At 39.6% G+C, this 18449-nt stretch overlaps 1 protein-coding gene across 1 annotated transcript in view; it reads left to right on the top strand.

Moving 5' to 3' along the window:
• Window positions 1-11066, top strand: part of mTerf3 (mitochondrial transcription termination factor 3) — a 78106-nt gene extending 67040 nt beyond the window's left edge. The window contains exon 5 of the mRNA XM_067146408.2: window positions 7390-11066. Coding sequence (XP_067002509.2) covers window positions 7390-7667 — 278 coding nt within the window. The 3' untranslated portion in view covers window positions 7668-11066. The remainder of the gene's footprint in view (window positions 1-7389) is intronic.
• The last annotated feature ends 7383 nt before the right edge of the window (window positions 11067-18449 follow it).

Below are 18449 nucleotides of genomic sequence, written 5' to 3'. Positions count from 1 at the left end.
TCTTGAAAAATTTTCTTGAAAACACTGGGGAGGGAATTATGCGAGTGGTGCTTCTAGGCATTCAGAAAGAAAGGAAAATGATGTATTAGATAAAAGTTATATTTACGGTAATACCGGTATATATTTTCAATTAACACAAAAGAATACCACGGTTTCATTAGGCTACAATGAAGAGCAGCAATGCATTGTTTCATTGTTTCTTTTCTTTCACTATTCTGCGGCCTCACTTTCGTCGCTATCATCACTATTTTCAGGTTCAGATAACACATCATCTTCATTTTCACTATTCCACAACATGTCTTCCTCGGAACCGTCAATGGCACAAGAAATTCCAGTTTTTTTTTTAAAACTCTTCTTAACAATATCGACACTAATTTTCTCCCACGCCCAGATTATCCACTCGCACATCGTCGGTATTGATGGCTTCCTTATCTTGCCTCCTGGAGTCAGCTGATGAGATCCCACCGCCATCCATTCTGAATACAGGCGTCGAAGATGTTCTTTGAAAGATTTGTTGACGCTGACATCTAAAGGTTGAAGAATGGACGTTAAACCTCCAGGGATGATGACAGGATGGGATTTCATCAGTTTCATTTTCTCTTGTACAGCTTCCACAAGGTGACTCCGGAAACTGTCTAGGACAAGAAGGGACTTCTTTTGTAATAATGCCCCTGGTCGTCTTCCCCAGACTTTCTCCAATCAATCCACCATCAAATCTGCTGTCATCCAGCCCTTTTCTTGAACTCATAAGTGAATTCCATGTGGGGTAGTCTCCTTTGGTAATGTCTTCCTTTTAAAGATGGCATACGGTGGAAGTTTATTGCCGTCTGCTGTAATGCACAATATCACTGTGCATCTTAGACGCTCCGCTCCAGTCGTCTTCACAAGGACACTTTTTGAGCCAGTTGGAGCAACGGTGGTGTTATGCGGCATATCAAAAAACACTGGCGTCTGGTCAGCGTCACCAATCTGAGAGAGTAAATAGTCATATTGCTGTCGCACTCGTATTACGTAACGATGGAACTCGATTACCTTATCTGTGTAGTCTCGAGGTAAACGTTGGCACAGAGATGTTCTCCTCTGTAAACTGAGATTTTGCTGTCTCATAAAACGAATCACCCAAGCAATGCTTGCTTTAAAATCCTTTCTGTCAATGTTGAGCGTGGCAGCTATCTCACGAGCTTTGTTCTGAATCATTTCGTAAGAGACAGCACAACCATCATTCTGAAGTTCATTGACATAAGCAATTACACCATTATCAATTTCAGGATATTTCCCTGTTTTAGGCCCACGGAAATATTTTTAGCTTGCCTTTGCAGTCATGAGTTTATCTTTTTGTCTCCGCCAATACCGTATTGAATTAGGATCAACGGAGAAATGTCTTCCTGCAGCTTTCACTCTGTTTGCATCAGCATAAGATAACACATTTAATTTAAATTTTGCCGTGTAGTTTGAATATTTTGACATTATGACGACTTGTAACAAACTGACCCAGAAACACGTCTACAACTTCACTGTTCAAATTTACGGTATGTAGTGACAATGGAAAATTTTTTATGTCAAATACTGCTGTGTTCATTGTTGTCCATTATCAATTCATTTGAAGGCTGCTCCAGTAAGAACAAACCAGGAGAGGGAATTATGCACGATATTAATAAAATCATTTTTTATGATGAAAAATCGTAGGGGAGGGAAATATGCGAGGGGGGAGCTTATGCGATAAAATACGGTATCAATGTTGTAATTGACCTTATAGATCAGCTCCCATCTCCTTTTCTCTTATTAGGTGATTTTAACGCCCATCACCCGTTTTCAATACGGATCAAAAAATTAAATTGATATCTTGTTATGGGATTCTGAAATACCTTGACCCAGAGGAATGGAGTTGAAGAAGTTGACAGGAGAGCTGGATTTATGCATGTTGAATATAGGGCAACCAACACACTTCAGTATAGCGCATGAAACCTTGTCCCGCCTTGACGTTAGTCTGTGCATTTGAGCACTCGTTCTCCTGCTTCTGTGGGATGTACATGATGACCTCTGTGACAGTGACCATTTCTCCATTGTTCTTACATTGTTGAAACAGGGATCGAGGCTTCCCTCTGATGGATTCTAAAACATGCTGAATTGGCTGAAGTTCACATCATTAGCTGTCTTTAATGACCTGAATAGCCTGAGCATAGATGATGATATAACTTATATCCTACAAGATAATGTTGCTGTTGCTAAGGAATCCATTCCATCTTTTTCTGGGACTCCTTGGCGAAAACTTGTTCCTTGGTGGAATTAAGAAATTGCAGCAGCTATAAAAGAGTGACTTCATGCTCATAATTGCTATCACAGGCAGCCCACTGTGGCCTAATTGGTATTACTTAATAAACTCCACACTAAGGCGCAAGTTCTTATTCAAGAGAGTAAGAAAGCTTCATGGGAAAGGTATGTATTGTCCATGACGGCACATAAAGCATAAACTGCCATCTCAAATGTGGACTAATCTTCGATGCATTTTGGAAATATAAGGACCTTCCTTTTTACCAGGAATTTCCAATGCAGGCAGTATTGTTACTGATTCAGCCACAGTTGCTATTCGCCTAGTAAGTCACTTCACGACTGTGTCTGGTTCTGGGATTACCATCCTGAATTCCTTGCTCTGAAGTGGGAGGCAGATCGCCATCATCTACGTTTTGCTACTCGTGCTTCAGAGGATTATAACATGCTCTGTACGGAGGGGAACTCTGCAGCGTCATGGCGTATTGTAAGGACATGGCTCCCGGACTAGGTAATGTCCATAACCAGGTCTTGAAATACCTTGGCGAGGATAGCTTATTATATCTTCTAGAGGTGTTCAACCAAATCTACTTACAGAGTGAGTTTTCATCACAGTGGTGAGAGGAGATTGTAATTCCTCTCCTCAAGCTTGACAAAGATCCTACATATGCAGGAAGTTACAGACCTATTTGTCTCACCACCTGTCTGTGTAAACTGTTTGAGAAGATGCTGAATCGGTGACTTATGTTGTGTTTGGAGAAAAGAGGGTTTTGTCTGAGTACCGGTATAGTTTTCAAGCTGCTTGCTCCACCACTGACCACTTGGTATGCCTGGAGAGTTCTATCCAGGATGCCTTTCTCCAAAAACAGCATTTGGTGTCTGTTTTCTTTGATTTGGAAAAAGGCCTATGATACTACATGGCGATATGACATCCTTTCAGCCCTGCATCAGTGGAAATTCTGAGGTAACCTGCCAGTTTTTATTGCAAATTGTTTGTCCCTCTGTCTATTCCGTGTCTGATTAGGGACAACATATTCGCAATATCACGTTCAGGAAAATGGAGTCCCACAGGGGTTAGTTCTCAGTGTCATTCTGTTTGCAATTGCTATAAATTGTATTATCTTTGCTGCTGGTTCAGCAGTAGTATCATTGCTATATGTGGACAATTTTGCTCTGCATAATAGCTCACAAAATATGGCAGTCACAGAGTAAAAAATTGCAGCAAACTTTTAGGAGAGTGAACAGTGGACCTTAGAACATGGCTTTCGGTTTTCAACTACAAAGAGCTCTGTTGTTCATTTCTGCCAGGAGCACACTTTTCATCCCCATCATGAGCTTTATTTAGGTGGGCTCACTCTTCACTACAGTTGACACCGATTTCTTGGGCACCTTTTCGATAGTAAATTATCGTGGGAGCTGCACATGTCAGTTAAAAGTCAAATGCACTAAAAACTGAATATTTTGAAGTTTCTTAGTGGCACTACATGGGCAGCTGACTGCACGATCCTTCTACACTTTTATAGGGCAAATATTTTACCCAGATTAGACAACATGGCATATGGATCAGCAAGGCAAAGCCTTCTTATGAAACTGAATAACATCCACCACAGCAGAGTTAGGTTGGCAACGGGAGCATTCCGTACAAGTCCCATTGTTAGTTTGCTTGCTGAATCTGGTATGCCGCTTTTATACCTGAGGCACCAGCAAACGCTGTTGTCCTGTGCTGCATATTTGCGGCAGATGCCAGTTCACCCAAGCTATCTCTGCATATTCCACAGTGGAAACCGTCACCTGTATGCTGCTTATCCACTAGGAACACAACCAGTTACAGCAGTTACAGTTTGTTTGATATGCCTTCAGTTCCTTGTCTTGTTAGATGACCAAACAAGGTACCTCCATGGTTAATACAACAACCTGAAATCATCCTGGATCTGCACACCTGCCCAAAAGTGAACACAGACCCCTCCAATTATCAGAGGCTCTTCCTGTCCATTGTTAGCCAGTGTCCAGGCTCATTAGTTATTTACGTGGATGTTTCGAGGGTAGAAGTGAAAGTAGACTCTCCGTTCATTGTCAGTAATAAGAGGTTCCTCTACCAGAAACCTGTGAAGCTCTACAGTACGCCCTATCCTGAGAATGTTGACGCTTTCCGCTGTGTACTGACTCCTTCAGCTTGTTACAGTGTGTTGATATACTTTTCCCCTCTGCACCCTCTGGTGCAACAGATCCAGGACCAGCTGGCTGGGTGTTGGAAAGTTACCACCAGAAGAAGCATGTTTCTGTGGCTCCCAAACCACATTGGTGTAGCAGGAAATGAGTTAGCTGGTGGGGCTGCCAAGGAGGCAGTCACATTGCCCCCATTGCCTTACAACGTTCCAGCCACTGATATTCATTCTCAGTTGAGACGTTTGGTAATGTCCAGTTGGGAGCTGGCATGGCAGGCCTTCCCTCTTTCAAATAAGCTGCAAACATTTTAAAGGAACTATGAAGGTTTGGAAGACTTCCGTTCGAGTTTCCCAGAGTTAAGCAGTGGTATTATGTCATCTTCTGATTGGCCATGGTATAGCAATGCAATGCTACTTACTGAAGGGAGAAGCCCCCTGTGGTGTGTATTTGTGACAAACATCTGAATGTAGTACACATCTGTACGGTGTGCGTGGATCTGTCAATCTGTGTCGTAGTCTAAAACTTCCGAGTACCATCTCCCTTATTTTATGAGATGATGACCAGTCAGTAGACCTCATCATCCATTTTATGAGGTATAGTAGCCTGTTTTATCTTGTTTAAAAGTGAAGCTCCTATTTGTTTTAAATTTTTATTTTATTAAATAAGTTGTTTTCTCTTGAATATGTTTGTATTTATCTTTGTGTATTTTTAATATTTCCTTTTTTTAACTTTTAATTTGGTTGAAATATACAATTTTACTTTAAAGGCAATGCCTTATTTAATTTTTTACATTTTAATCTGTTTTAAAATAATTTTATAGCAAAATAAGGAAAGCATTGTGAATTAGATCCACTGATTATTTTAAATTCATAATAATTTTCTTCATCATCATTTTTTAAATCATAGTCACTGGGTAATTTTAAATTTTTAACTACAGTTTAATTTTGTCTCATGACCTAGACGTTAGACCCCTTTAAACAACAAGCATCATCATCAAGGATTATTGGAACTAGAAACTGAGTGAATGCTGACAGCGAAAGTTATGTCTGATGAGTCTACATGAGATTTATGTGGTTGAGTGGGAATAAAAAACTGGAATACTGACAACATTTTAGTCTCGAGTACAGTAATTATCAAATGTATTTTGTTGTATATGGGTATATTTCAATATACACTGACTGACAGAGCAAATGCAACACCAAGAAGGAGTGGTCAGAACTTTATGCCAATTGCAGGGTAGACTGACGTCACTGAGGTATGCTCATGATGTGAAATGCGCCGCTGTGCTGCGCACGTAGCGAACGATAAATGGGACACGGCGTTGGCGAATGGCCTACTTTGTACCGTGATTTCTCAGCCGACAGTCATTGTAGAACGTGTTGTCGTGTGCCACAGGACACGTGTATAGCTAAGAATGCCAGGCCGCCATCAACGGAGGCATTTCCAGCAGACAGACGACTTTACGAGGGGTATGGTGATCGGGCTGAGAAGGGCAGGTTGGTCGCTTCGTCAAATCGCAGCCGATACCCATAGGGATGTGTCCACGGTGCAGCGCCTGTGGCGAAGATGGTTGGCGCAGGGACATGTGGCACGTGCGAGGGGTCCAGGCGCAGCCCGAGTGACGTCAGCACGCGAGGATCGGCGCATCCGCCGCCAAGCGGTGGCAGCCCCGCACGCCACGTCAACCGCCATTCTTCAGCATGTGCAAGACACCCTGGCTGTTCCAATATCGACCAGAACAATTTCCCGTCGATTGGTTGAAGGAGGCCTGCACTCCCGGCGTCCGCTCAGAAGACTACCATTGACTCCACAGCATAGACGTGCACGCCTGGCATGGTGCCGGGCTAGAGCGACTTGGATGAGGGAATGGCGGAACGTCGTGTTCTCCGATGAGTCACGCTTCTGTTCTGTCAGTGATAGTCACCGCAGACGAGTGTGGCGTCGGCGTGGAGAAAGGTCAAATCCGGCAGTAACTGTGGAGCGCCCTACCGCTAGACAACGCGGCATCATGGTTTGGGGCGCTATTGCGTATGATTCCACGTCACCTCTAGTGCGTATTCAAGGCACGTTAAATGCCCACCGCTACGTGCAGCATGTGCTGCGGCCGGTGGCACTCCCGTACCTTCAGGGGCTGCCCAATGCTCTGTTTCAGCAGGATAATGCCTGCCCACACACTGCTCGCATCTCCCAACAGGCTCTACGAGGTGTACAGATGCTTCCGTGGCCAGCGTACTCTCCGGATCTCTCACCAATCGAACACGTGTGGGATCTCATTGGACGCCGTTTGCAAACTCTGCCCCAGCCTCGTACGGACGACCAACTGTGGCAAATGGTTGACAGAGAATGGAGAACCATCCCTCAGGACACCATCCGCACTCTTATTGACTCTGTACCTCGACGTGTTTCTGCGTGCATCGCCGCTCGCGGTGGTCCTACATCCTACTGAGTCGATGCCATGCGCATTGTGTAACCTGCATATCGGTTTGAAATAAACATCAATTATTCTTCCGTGCCGACTCTGTTTTTTCCCCAACTTTCATCCCTTTCGAACCACTCCTCCTTGGTATTGCATTGTCACTGTCGGTCAGTGTATGTACATGGGTATATTTTATTTTATCACACGTACGGCATACCACCATTATTATTTTTATGGGATTATTATTGAAGCACTGGCGCTTCAGTGGACAGTTCCAAGAAGTCCGGGGTTAGACTTCTGGAGCAGGTAGGAGGTTAAACGGGGATCAATACATGACAGTGCGCTAGACTAGAGACTTGTACTCAGCTTCCTCATTAACAACAGCCATAGATCTTATAGAAGTAACTTATCTCTACACAGCAGCTGGTTGTGATATATTATGTGTTATATATTACAAGCCATAAAACTATTAATGAGAAAATTATATCTGTATTTGGTCCTTTTTGTACTTGATTCATTCTTACTCTCTATGTTTTCAGATCAAGTATCGCTGAAGAGAAGATTTGATTATGTCCACAATGTGATGAAGATCTCTCATGAACAACTATTGAAGCACCCAGAGATACTGGGTAGTCGTGAGTTCCGGACAAAGCAACGCCATCTTTTCTTGGAATCTTTGGACCGGGCACAATATGATCCTACGGCTGAAGGATATGTCCCACTGAACAAATTAGTTTCTGGAACTGATATTGAATTTTGCCAGAATATTGCCAAAACTTCTGTTGGAACATTTAATGCCTTCTTGAAGACATTATAATACATTTTTGAGTGTTCAGCCTGACTGTTAATACATTTTATCTCTGTTGATAAAATGAGGAAAGAAAGTATAATTTATCAGTTTTTATATACTGTGTTCTAGTAAGATCATGAATGTAGTTAAGAGGTCAGGATAATGCTAGTGATCTTTATGCCAGTAGAGTTGAACCCCAATATTCTAAGGTTCCATTATAATTCGTACTGTTCTTATGAAAATTAAAATTTACAGAACACTTGCAAACAATAAATTTCATGTTGGTTCCATATTGACTTACAATTCTTGAATATTAATTCTTAAAAAGAATCTGTGTTTGTACTTCCAGCATTTCAATACACATTAGACTTAACAGTAAAATTGAATGTTGAATTTAGTCATACAAGAAATTACAGAACATGTTTCAACCCTTATTGGGCCATCTTCAGCCAATTATAAACAATGAAAAGACATCTTAAAATCTAAACAAATATATATATATAATATGATAGAAATGGTAATTGATCAGAAGTAAAAAGCTTTTAAAAAACAACTTGTAGTGTCTGTCTTAAAAGTATATTCTCGCTTCAGTCTGAATACAATTTGGCAAATGTGCTTTTGGAACATTCTCATCTAATGCTAGTTTGAATATTCATCAGGCTGGGTTTAGGATAACTCCTCTTGTTCATATGTGGTGGATACATCTTTTTAAGAATTATTATTCAAGAATTTACAGAATACAGTAAACACTTTTTATACGTTTCTCAGAGTACATTTTTGCCTTTATATTGTGCCATTTCACTGTTCTCAACAAGATCCAACCGGAACAAAAATGGAGTCTCAGTTATCAGAACGACGATATTAAAACGTTAGACACTACTACAAGCCGAAGTAGTAATGTTTTCGTCGAGCGCTAGGCGAAAAAAGAAACATAGAAGGCGGTGATAAAAGAATGACGTATGAAGATTGTTAAGAGTTATTATTAGAAGAAAATTTTTCATTCATTCAACTTGCTTATGAGAAGAACGTCACAGTCGATCGCAAGAGGAAGAAAATACCATTACACCGGAATTCTATTCCTAAGACAGAGAGAAGTCTTCGTTCACAGCTATTCTCTGCAATATTACCGCTACAAATTATTTCGCACCGCAAAATTAAATCGCTTTTAAAATATAAAAAGATTCCAAAGTGATATGTCACGTCACACACCTAAGACGACGTATTAGCCGATACCACCAATTCGGAGCGGCTAAAGAACTGTAACATCGGCAAGAAGATAGAGAAAAGGCAATATAGAAAAACGCACAATCTCCATAATTTGAGTGGAATAATCACCTTTGCATATTCCAAACTGTTAGAATATTTCTGAGATCAACTCTTCCAAGAGCAATCTTTATTTATCACAGGCAAATAGTAGAAAAATACAGCCATAAGATGACGACATTGCCTAAATTGATGTCTTATTCTGTTTCATTTGTTCGAGCTACTACCATGATGCACTAAGAAAATGAAGGCGAGACTGCCCAGATGAAAGCAGTGCAGGATGACGTTGCCGGCCCATGAAGACCAGTAACCAGATGAGACGGTCCCAAATGTTCCCAAACACCTAAGGGAAATGCAAGGAGCTTTGCCCACATGTCCATCCACCCAGACATGAGACGACAACGGGAAATGCAAAGCAAAGATAAGATTTCTTTAAGTCAAATATACAAGTAAGAATTTATTCATTCTTTTTGTTAAAGTGCTACTCTAGTTAGTGTCAGTGTGATAAATATATACGAGAAGACGGTTACCAAAGTTAGGTTAAAGGATGTTAGGTATTCATCAAACCTAAACGTCAAATCCATATGTAGGGTATAGTCAACCAGTGATAATAAAGCATCCGTTCGTAATGCTGTCAATGTAATATGAGAGGAGGTTAATTTTTAATCTATTGGTGAATTTCATACGACGTTGAGATAAGTGTTAGGCATATGTGAGAACTTATGACACCGAGTATCAGTAGAAATGAGATTGTATGTAGGAAATGCTTACTATATAGAAGGATGTGGTAATATCTTTTGGAATTATGAAAGGATCGAAACTATGACAGAGTAGTTAAGTTCACGGTCCATGGTGACAGTGAGAAATACGTCGAGTTGGAATGAGATAATGCATATACTGTGAAGTGAAATGTGATATTTATATGAAATGTGAAATGATGGTTCTTTAATATGAATAATGATATGAGGTTATGATAATTAATGTTGGTGATAGTTATTGTTCTTCGTGAGTATGGTCATAGTTGTGTGTTAAGGAGAATAATATTCCAAGTAACGTATTTTTGAGGTAGTTAACGAATATAATGTGTCTTCAGTTGACCATTTATCCATGAGTAAGCCATGAGTAGAATAGGACACGATCTCAATGCCGTCCGTATGTTGATATTTCTATTAAAGATGACCAAATAATTCATAATGAGGAGGATGATGTAAAATTAGCCTACATCCGTGTATTTCTTCTAATTGCAAGATTTTTCTTACATGTTAGGGAAGCTTTGAAGTTTATTCTAATGCATTACCCAATATCACTGGTGACTTAACTTCATGAATAAGAGTTGTTAGTTGAAAGTGAAATCTTCTCACAAGGTAGACCACCCAATTACCGTATATTTTGATGGAATGACAGTCAGATACACCTAATAGCACTGTGTTATGACACAGATAGGCACTTGAATTAATTAATGATCTCGAATTAAGAGAATAATTTGCATAATTTTCTAGATGTGATGTTTGATCATAATATTTTAAGAGTATACATTGACTTAAAGGGAGTTGTCAGTGCTTATGCAAGAAGATATGCCAAGAACTATGAACATGTTTTGAAAATACGATATCTGTCAAGTGTTTTAAATATTCTGAAGATATTTTCCCAGGTTAATTTATTTGTATATTTGAGCACAAATAGTTAGAATCAAGAAAAGCTAATGTATTCCCATGAATTAACGAAAATGAGACAAAAGAAAATAGTATATTCAGATTAATTTTTCAAGAATTTACTTAGGGAAAAATGTGATTCCAATTCTTAGTTGATTCATTGCCAAATATGAAACTGCGTCCTACATTTCCAAGAAAAGCTCTCAATCCTCGACAGTGTACATAGTATGTTATGATGTAATTTTTCATTTTAATTAGATGCATCTAATACCTTTATTTAACTTAGATTCTTTTCTTTTCAATTAGATATTTCCAGACTAATGTCTTTCAATTAAGATCTTTCAAGGTCATGTTTGTTTCATTTTTAGACATTCTAACTGGATATTTTATTTCTACCCAAAGACTTTAACTTAATATTCCCAAAAATGAACTTCAAGACATATGTATAGTTCAACATTCATTACCTTTTATCTCAAAGAGAGAATATGATGATCTTTTACTCCTGACTGGATTTAATTTATAATAAATGAAGCATGATAAAAGTCAATCTTTCTTTTAATGACTTTTAGAGTAATTGCCTAGTTGTAAGTACAAATGTCTTGGTAATTTCACAATCTACAAGTGGATACTAGCTAGGAATACGAGTAGGAGACGTCCTTCTACGTAGGTTAGATATTTCCACAAGTATAGATCGGTGTTCTTTTTCTCATTCGGAACCCATAGCCCGTAATCCATGAGCGGCGACAGTTATAATTATATTTGAGCTAGTCTGGATCTTGTGCGTCCTTACCTGGACGCGGGAACGGCGCAATATGTTACACTTTGAACTTTCTTTCGATTTTCCATGTAAACCTGTCCCACTTGCACATTTTTTGTTTATGTTGAACATATATAAGTTGTAATTGTTCAAGCGAAGAGGAAGCTTGTTAAGTGAAGGAATGTTGGCATGGGGGTTTCGATAGAATTGTACGAGCGACGATAGGTCGTTGGCACAGTAGAGGCAGGCCCACGAGGCATAACAAGGAATACAGTGCAGGTCAGCAGGTGGGACTGACTTCAATTCTGATGGCTGCATCAGTGATGGCAGTGCTGTTGGTCATTGGAAGGGTCGAGATAAACCGTGGACTTGGTCCTGCTGGTACGGTTGGATGGGAAGAGATGGAGAAGATAAGGGAAATTGTTAAGGGGCAAGCAGAACAAACAAGAGACCTCCTACGAGAGCAAGCTAGCGAACAACGAGAAATAATGAAAGACGAGCTAGTAAAGGTAACAGAACTGGTGGTCCAAAATAATAAGGAAATATCAAGTTTGAGGGATAAGGTGAAAAGAATGGAAGAAGAGATAAAAGAATTGAGGTGGCAAGAAAAAAAAGCTCCAACAGGAAACTCAGAAGAAAAATATTTTTATATACGGGTTACCTGAGGACACTGAAGATGATCTGGTATTTGAGCTAATAAACGAGAGGTTAAAGATCAACTGGAGGGAAACCGACATCGACGAGATTCAGTGAATGGGGAAGGCAAAAGCAAGAGACCAGTGAAAGTGAGGTTTGTATCAACCCTATTGGTGAAGAAGATTTTGGATAATACACGACGATTGAAAGGTGAAAAGTTACGGATTAAACAGGAGCTGGAGAAAGAAGCCTTTGGGAACCAAAAAACGCTCTAGTTCCATCTGGGAAAGGCTAAGCATGCAGGACGTATTGCCTACATAAGGGGCAACAAATTAGTGGGGGGTGACAGTAAGTGGACTGGAGCATGGTCAGTGGAGCAGTTAAAGAATATGTACAACACAGAGAGTACACTGAGCTATGAGGAAGGTGAACGCATGAGGCAGCTGAAATCAACAGAATGTGGAGTAGTGTGCAGCGACCTGGAAGTGAATCGAAGAGGACAGAGAGAGGAAGAAGCTGACACAGAGACAACCAATTGGTGAGTGCAGCCCTGGTGACCTACAGCGGCAGCTGAGTGCTGACTCTGTGAGAGACACAACACCCAAATGCAGGCGTGTGAGCCTGAAGGATTTCTGGCAAAGAAAAGGTAATTTAAATGAGCGTGGCTCTGATAGGGAATGTGTTAATACACTAGATGAGAACTCTGATGAACTGGGGGTAACTTGGATTACGAGGTCCAAGACGAGCAGCCAGAGTGAGGTGCAGGGGAGGAAGAAATAACTAGAGATGACAGTAAGGTGCATCAATCTTGAAGGTTTTAGAAGTAAGTTACAGAATTAATCTTTTAAAGAGCTGTTGCGAAGCTTGCATTTCCTCGCGTGTGTGGAAACCTGGATTCCAGCGGAAAGTAAGCTAGAAGTAGAAGAGTTTACGGTTTATTATAAGACAAAGGCGAGCTGGCAGGGGTAGATATCCGGGTGGAATAATGGTTATGGTTAGAGAGGATTTGCAAGCTAGAATAGACCATATTGAATCAGAAATGGAGAATATGATTTGGGTAAAAATAAAATTTTACGAGGAAAGTGAGCGAGATTTATGTATCGGTTTCGTCTACAACCCTCCATTTGCGAGAAAGGATTTTTTATGAGTTGGCATTAGAAATTAATAGGCTTCAAAATATTTTTGAGTTCGTAGGCATTCTAGTAATGGGGGACTTCAACGTGGGGGTTGGGGATCAGAAGCAGTTATACGACGAAGAGTTAGAAGAAGTTTATGTACAAAAGAGAGTAAGTCAGGATAAGGGCTGTAATAAAAATGGAGAAAAGCTGTTAGAGCTGTGTGGTACGGCAGAACTATATATTTTAAATGGATGGTGGTATGGTGTCAAACTAGGGAACCTGACATACATAACGGAGACAGGACTTAGTATCATAGATTTGGCACTATGTTCTAGAAATGCGTTGCCTATGATTAAGAGCATGAAGGTCGAGGAATGGGGAGAGTCACATCACTAACCAATTATTGTCAGAGTAAATGATAGAGAGGGCAGAGCATTAACAAGCAACATGATAAAATTCAAAGAAAGATCAGTTACTAAATACAGGTGGAGAGGGGAGCTAAAGAAAGAGTTTATGAATTATTATGAGGGAGAAACAGGTCGGATAGTAAAAGTTGGAATTAACTCAATGATCGAGAATAACCTAACGGATGCAGTAGTGAAACTAATAGAAAACCCTCTAAAGATGGCAGTGGAGAAAATGAGGGTAAAGGAGGCGAAGAGGATAATAGGAAAGGGTTGGTAAGATGATTAATGCGGACATAAAAAGTACGAAGTACTGAAAGCATTGAAGGTGTATAGAAAGCACGGGGAGGATTATAGGATTGAATTTTGTAACTTGAGAAAAGAAATGGCAGAAGCAAAGAGTCGTTGAATTAAATAGTAATCCATAACAGGATGAAAGTAGGAAAGTGTGGAGTACAATTAAGAGGATCTGTGGAATGCAGAAACTTCCTCAACAGGCTGAAATAAGTCAGGCTAACTGGGTGAAGTACTATAAGAAATTATTAGGGGGTGAAGATGGGTGGAGCTCAAAAATAGAAGAAAACGGAATATCGGTAGGGCTGGGGTGTACTGTGCCTGCATTAGATAAGGAAATATTGATAGAAGTAAGAGAGGTTTTAGGAAAAGCTAAGAAAGGTAAATCAGGAAGGATTTCAAGTATCACTAACAAATTTTGGAAGCAGGTGGCGAAGAATAAGGATATCCTAGAAAGTATTGTTAAATTATTTAACAGAATATTTGAAGGGGGAGAGTTTCCCAAATCTTGGCAAGAAGGAGTGATTTGTCCAATCTACAAGAAGAAAGGAGAGAAATCTAACCCGAATAATTATAGGGGCATAACGTTGTTGGATACATTAAGTAAAATATAGACAGGTGTGTTGGCAAAAAGGATTATTAAGTGGGTGGAGGCGGGATTGATTCTGGAGAGACTTCAGTCAGGCTTTAGAGAAAGGCTGAGGACAACTGATAATATTTTTGTTGTGAAAACAATAATGGATAAGTATGTAAAAAAGAAAGGGGGAAAAATGTACATTACTGCTATTGACTTGGAGAAAGCAATTCGATTCTGTGAGCAGAGGGACTGTCGTAGCAAAGATGAGAAGGATAGGAGTGTCTCAGAAGATGATAAGAGCGGTTGAGAACGTATATTCAGAAGTGAAGTGCTCGATTAAAATTAAGGAGGGAGTAGTAATTGAGGAAATATTCTCCAAAGTAGGGCTGAAACAGGGTTGTAAGTTGTCACCTGTATTGTTCTTATTGTTTATAAATGGTATCTTTCAGTAGAAAGGTTTCGAGGCAGAGGTTTACCCAAGTCTTGAGAACCAGGATATTCTGGGTCTCATTTTTGCAGATGACATCCTTCTGCTCATATTGACACCCATTAGTATGCAGGATAGTATAAATTCAGTGGTAAAATTTGTAAAGAGTGGAATTTAAAAATTAATGCACAGAAAACCAAGGTAACGGTGTGTAAAAGAGGATATAAATTGTCAATTTGCACGTTATAAATTTCATCTTAAGGCCCTTATTGAAAAGTATCAACTTGAGAAAATTTAAATTTATAATTCCACCTTTACAATACTGTAATTGTCTTTATTGAAAAGACTACATTAGAATATACTCGTGATACATGTTTCATCCTCTTATGGGACATCTTCAGTCACACATGCAAACATTGAAAATAAAGTGAGGACACGTTGAAATAAGTAAATAAAAATCTTTAAATCTTGCGACGCGGTGTGTTGTTAATCCTGAATGTTAAAATGATGTAGCATGAACATAATATGAAGCATGAAGTCCAGTTAAAACACAGATTAAAATGTTGTTGTATGCAAAGAATTGCCCAATTATAAAACAACATGAGTGGCTGTGAGAATAAAATTATATGCATATTGTACATAAAATAGTGTGATGATAATGCCACATTAAAATAGCTTTCTTGATTAGATGAAGAAGGTGGAGTTATTCTGATGATGCAAGTTGAATTTGATTGTGTGTTGACAATATGGGCCGAAAAAAGAAAAATATGAGTGAACTAAAGAAAAAATTCAATTGAAATGTAAACTGAGTGCCCATCTGGTCACTCACCTCCTTGCCCGTCCTACGTCGACCACTCCACCTCAAGTGTTAAAGCTGACTGAGTGACATCCTCGAAGGTCGTTGAGGACTGACTAGGAGGGGAGTTTGATGTAAGGGGAGAGGTGTAAGGTAAAGCATTACTCACAGGCCTTCGTGTAAGGAATTTATAGATTAACTCCTCAAAAATTATATTGATTTCCTCCGATATTTCATTCAGATTGTAAATCAGGTTGCATTTTTTTATCAATATTTATAAAAATGTTTTCCAAAATGTTCAATAAATTTCTTTTCGTACATAAATGGAAAATACGAAGGTCTTGTTTTATGTTCGTGAATGTATGATTGGCATCGACCATATGAGAACCGAATGCCGAGAATCTGCCGTATTTTGACGCATTAACATGTTCATTATACCTTAAAATTGTGGCCTGTCTGTCCAATATAACTGGCGGAACACTGCTGACACTTTAATTTGTAAACTCCTGATTTCTGAAATTAGCTATTGCAGTTATTGATAGTGTGCTGATTATAGAAAAGATGAGCGTTATTATTGGTTGTCTTGAAAGAAACTTTCATATTAAGTTTCTTGAAAACATTCATGATTTTGTATATTTTACTGTGACTGTAGGTGAAAAGGGCGTAACTACTTTCTTTTTAGTATCCTTGATTAATGTGGAAAATGATTTCTTCTCAATTTTGCTAATAAATTTAGCCACAAATTTCCTGTTGAACCCGTTGCTTATAGCTATAAAATAAATAGTATCCAATTCATTTTTACGATCTACTTCTGAAGAAAATAGAAATAATTCAGTAGCCAGCCCCTTTTTATCAGGAGCCAGCACATTTTAGGCAAATATACATTATGAACACCACAGGTTAGACTAGGATCAAGCTACGTATTATTTTTGAAATGTGGCCTTAAGTAGTATAGTCTCAGTTCATATAAGAATGGAAATTTATATTTTAAGAGATACTAACCCAAATAATCACCGGTCACCTTCAAGGTCAGCGTCTTAAAATTACACTACATGTGCCTGTTTGATTTCCCACCAGTAACATTCAACTTGCTTTACAATGCAAACAAACCTTCGAAATCAGTATAGGGTTCGTTTTTTTTTTTTTCAGTATGATAAGATGCCATGAACAATGCATTCTTATGCTGTAACATATTAGCATTCATTTTCTTGACGCGCCTCGCTTAAAGTACACATTCGGGATTTTTCATGAAACTTTCAGCCTCCTGCCGGCCCCGCGGTGTAGTGGTAGCGTGCCTGCCTCTTACCCGGAATCGATTCCCGGCCAGGTTACGGATGTTGACGTGGATCTGAGGGCTGGTTCGAGGTCCACTCAGCCTACATGATTACAATTGAGGAGCTATCTGACGGTGAGATGGCGGCCTCCACCAAGAAAGCCAAGGATAACGGCCGAGAGGATTCGCCGTGCTGACTGCACGACACCTCATAATCTGCAGGCCTCTGGGCTGAGCAGCGATCGCTTGGTAGGCCAAGGCCCTTTGGGGCTGTTACACCATTTTTTCAGCCGCCTGACACTTCAAGTGAGGATAGGATTTTTCGTATGTTTTAAACGTTTCCAATTTAAATGGTCCTGAAAATTCGGATACACCTTTAGAATGTTTATCGGCAATACTACGAAAGTTACTGCATAATTTACACTTCGCAATTCCTTCTTCATAGCACAGCCACGGCTGTAATTCAAGCTACGATTCTCTGCATTGTGTATCATTCTCATACTTCTCTGAATCAGTAACATTCAGCTTGCGTAACAATGTAACCAAACCTTCAAAATCAGTCTAGGGTCTGTTATTTTTTGCAATATGATAAGTTGCCATGTACAATGCATTCATATGCTGTGACATTAGCATTAATTTTCTTTACGCACTTCGCTGAAATTTCTGTTTGCCTGAAAATTGAAATTTCCACGTATTTTTTATTTCAAGCTGGTCATTGTCGTCCTGAACTCTACAGTCGGCACTTCCATCAAGTGTTTTCTCACATTCACTCCCTTCTGTATCACTTTGTGTTACATTTACGGGCCCTACTTACGAAGAAATCTGAAAGAGTACACTGTTAATCGCATCAGTCAATTCGTGCGGTGTTGTACGTTTCATTTTGCCGGTTTTCTCAAGTATAGCACAGAAACGTAAAATGGCTTCCGATTTCGCGGGCTTCGATGTCTGATGCTACGTTGCCAATTTTCCATAAACGCGCAGGAATAAAAGCAACCGTATTTATAAAGTGCAAACTGTTCAATACCAAAATGCTGTAACTAAATTAAAAGTATAAATATTGTTCGGTGAAAATGCAAGAATTGATAAACACGTCATTCCGTATGTTCTAAATGCAAAGAATGAATTCCACGGGAATTTATCAGCACTGCTTTGGCGGCAATGGTTGAGGAACGGTTAGCAACTACTGTATTTGCGGTTAGTCACGGGATGGATGGCGGTTATGTAGTGTTTGTGGAATTATTTAACGTTGTAGTTCTCTGCATTTCTCCACAACTCTGGTCTGATCTTTGTACTCGGCTACCGATAGCTGATCATTTGTAATAGAACTCGTGTTACGATATGTCCACATGAAAGGATACTTGTTTGGCGGGTTACAACGATATCTCCCATGACCGCTAGGCAGCTCCCGCGCAGAACTGAAACGTCCAGTTCCAAGGTACGAAGAGCAATTACAGAATTCAAGACTCTGCCAAAAGCACAGAAAATGTTTATTGCACATATTAGAATAAATGTGAGCTACAGAAAAAAAAAAAAAACGTAAAACACCACACGACCTGTTACTTTGTAAAGTAATGGAAAAGTACATGTAAGGGAACTCCGGATTTCAAAAAAT

The sequence above is a fragment of the Anabrus simplex genome, chromosome 4 (assembly GCF_040414725.1).
Source record: "Anabrus simplex isolate iqAnaSimp1 chromosome 4, ASM4041472v1, whole genome shotgun sequence".
Lineage (NCBI taxonomy): Eukaryota > Metazoa > Arthropoda > Insecta > Orthoptera > Tettigoniidae > Anabrus > Anabrus simplex.
This window is presented reverse-complemented; position numbering and strand designations above follow the sequence as displayed.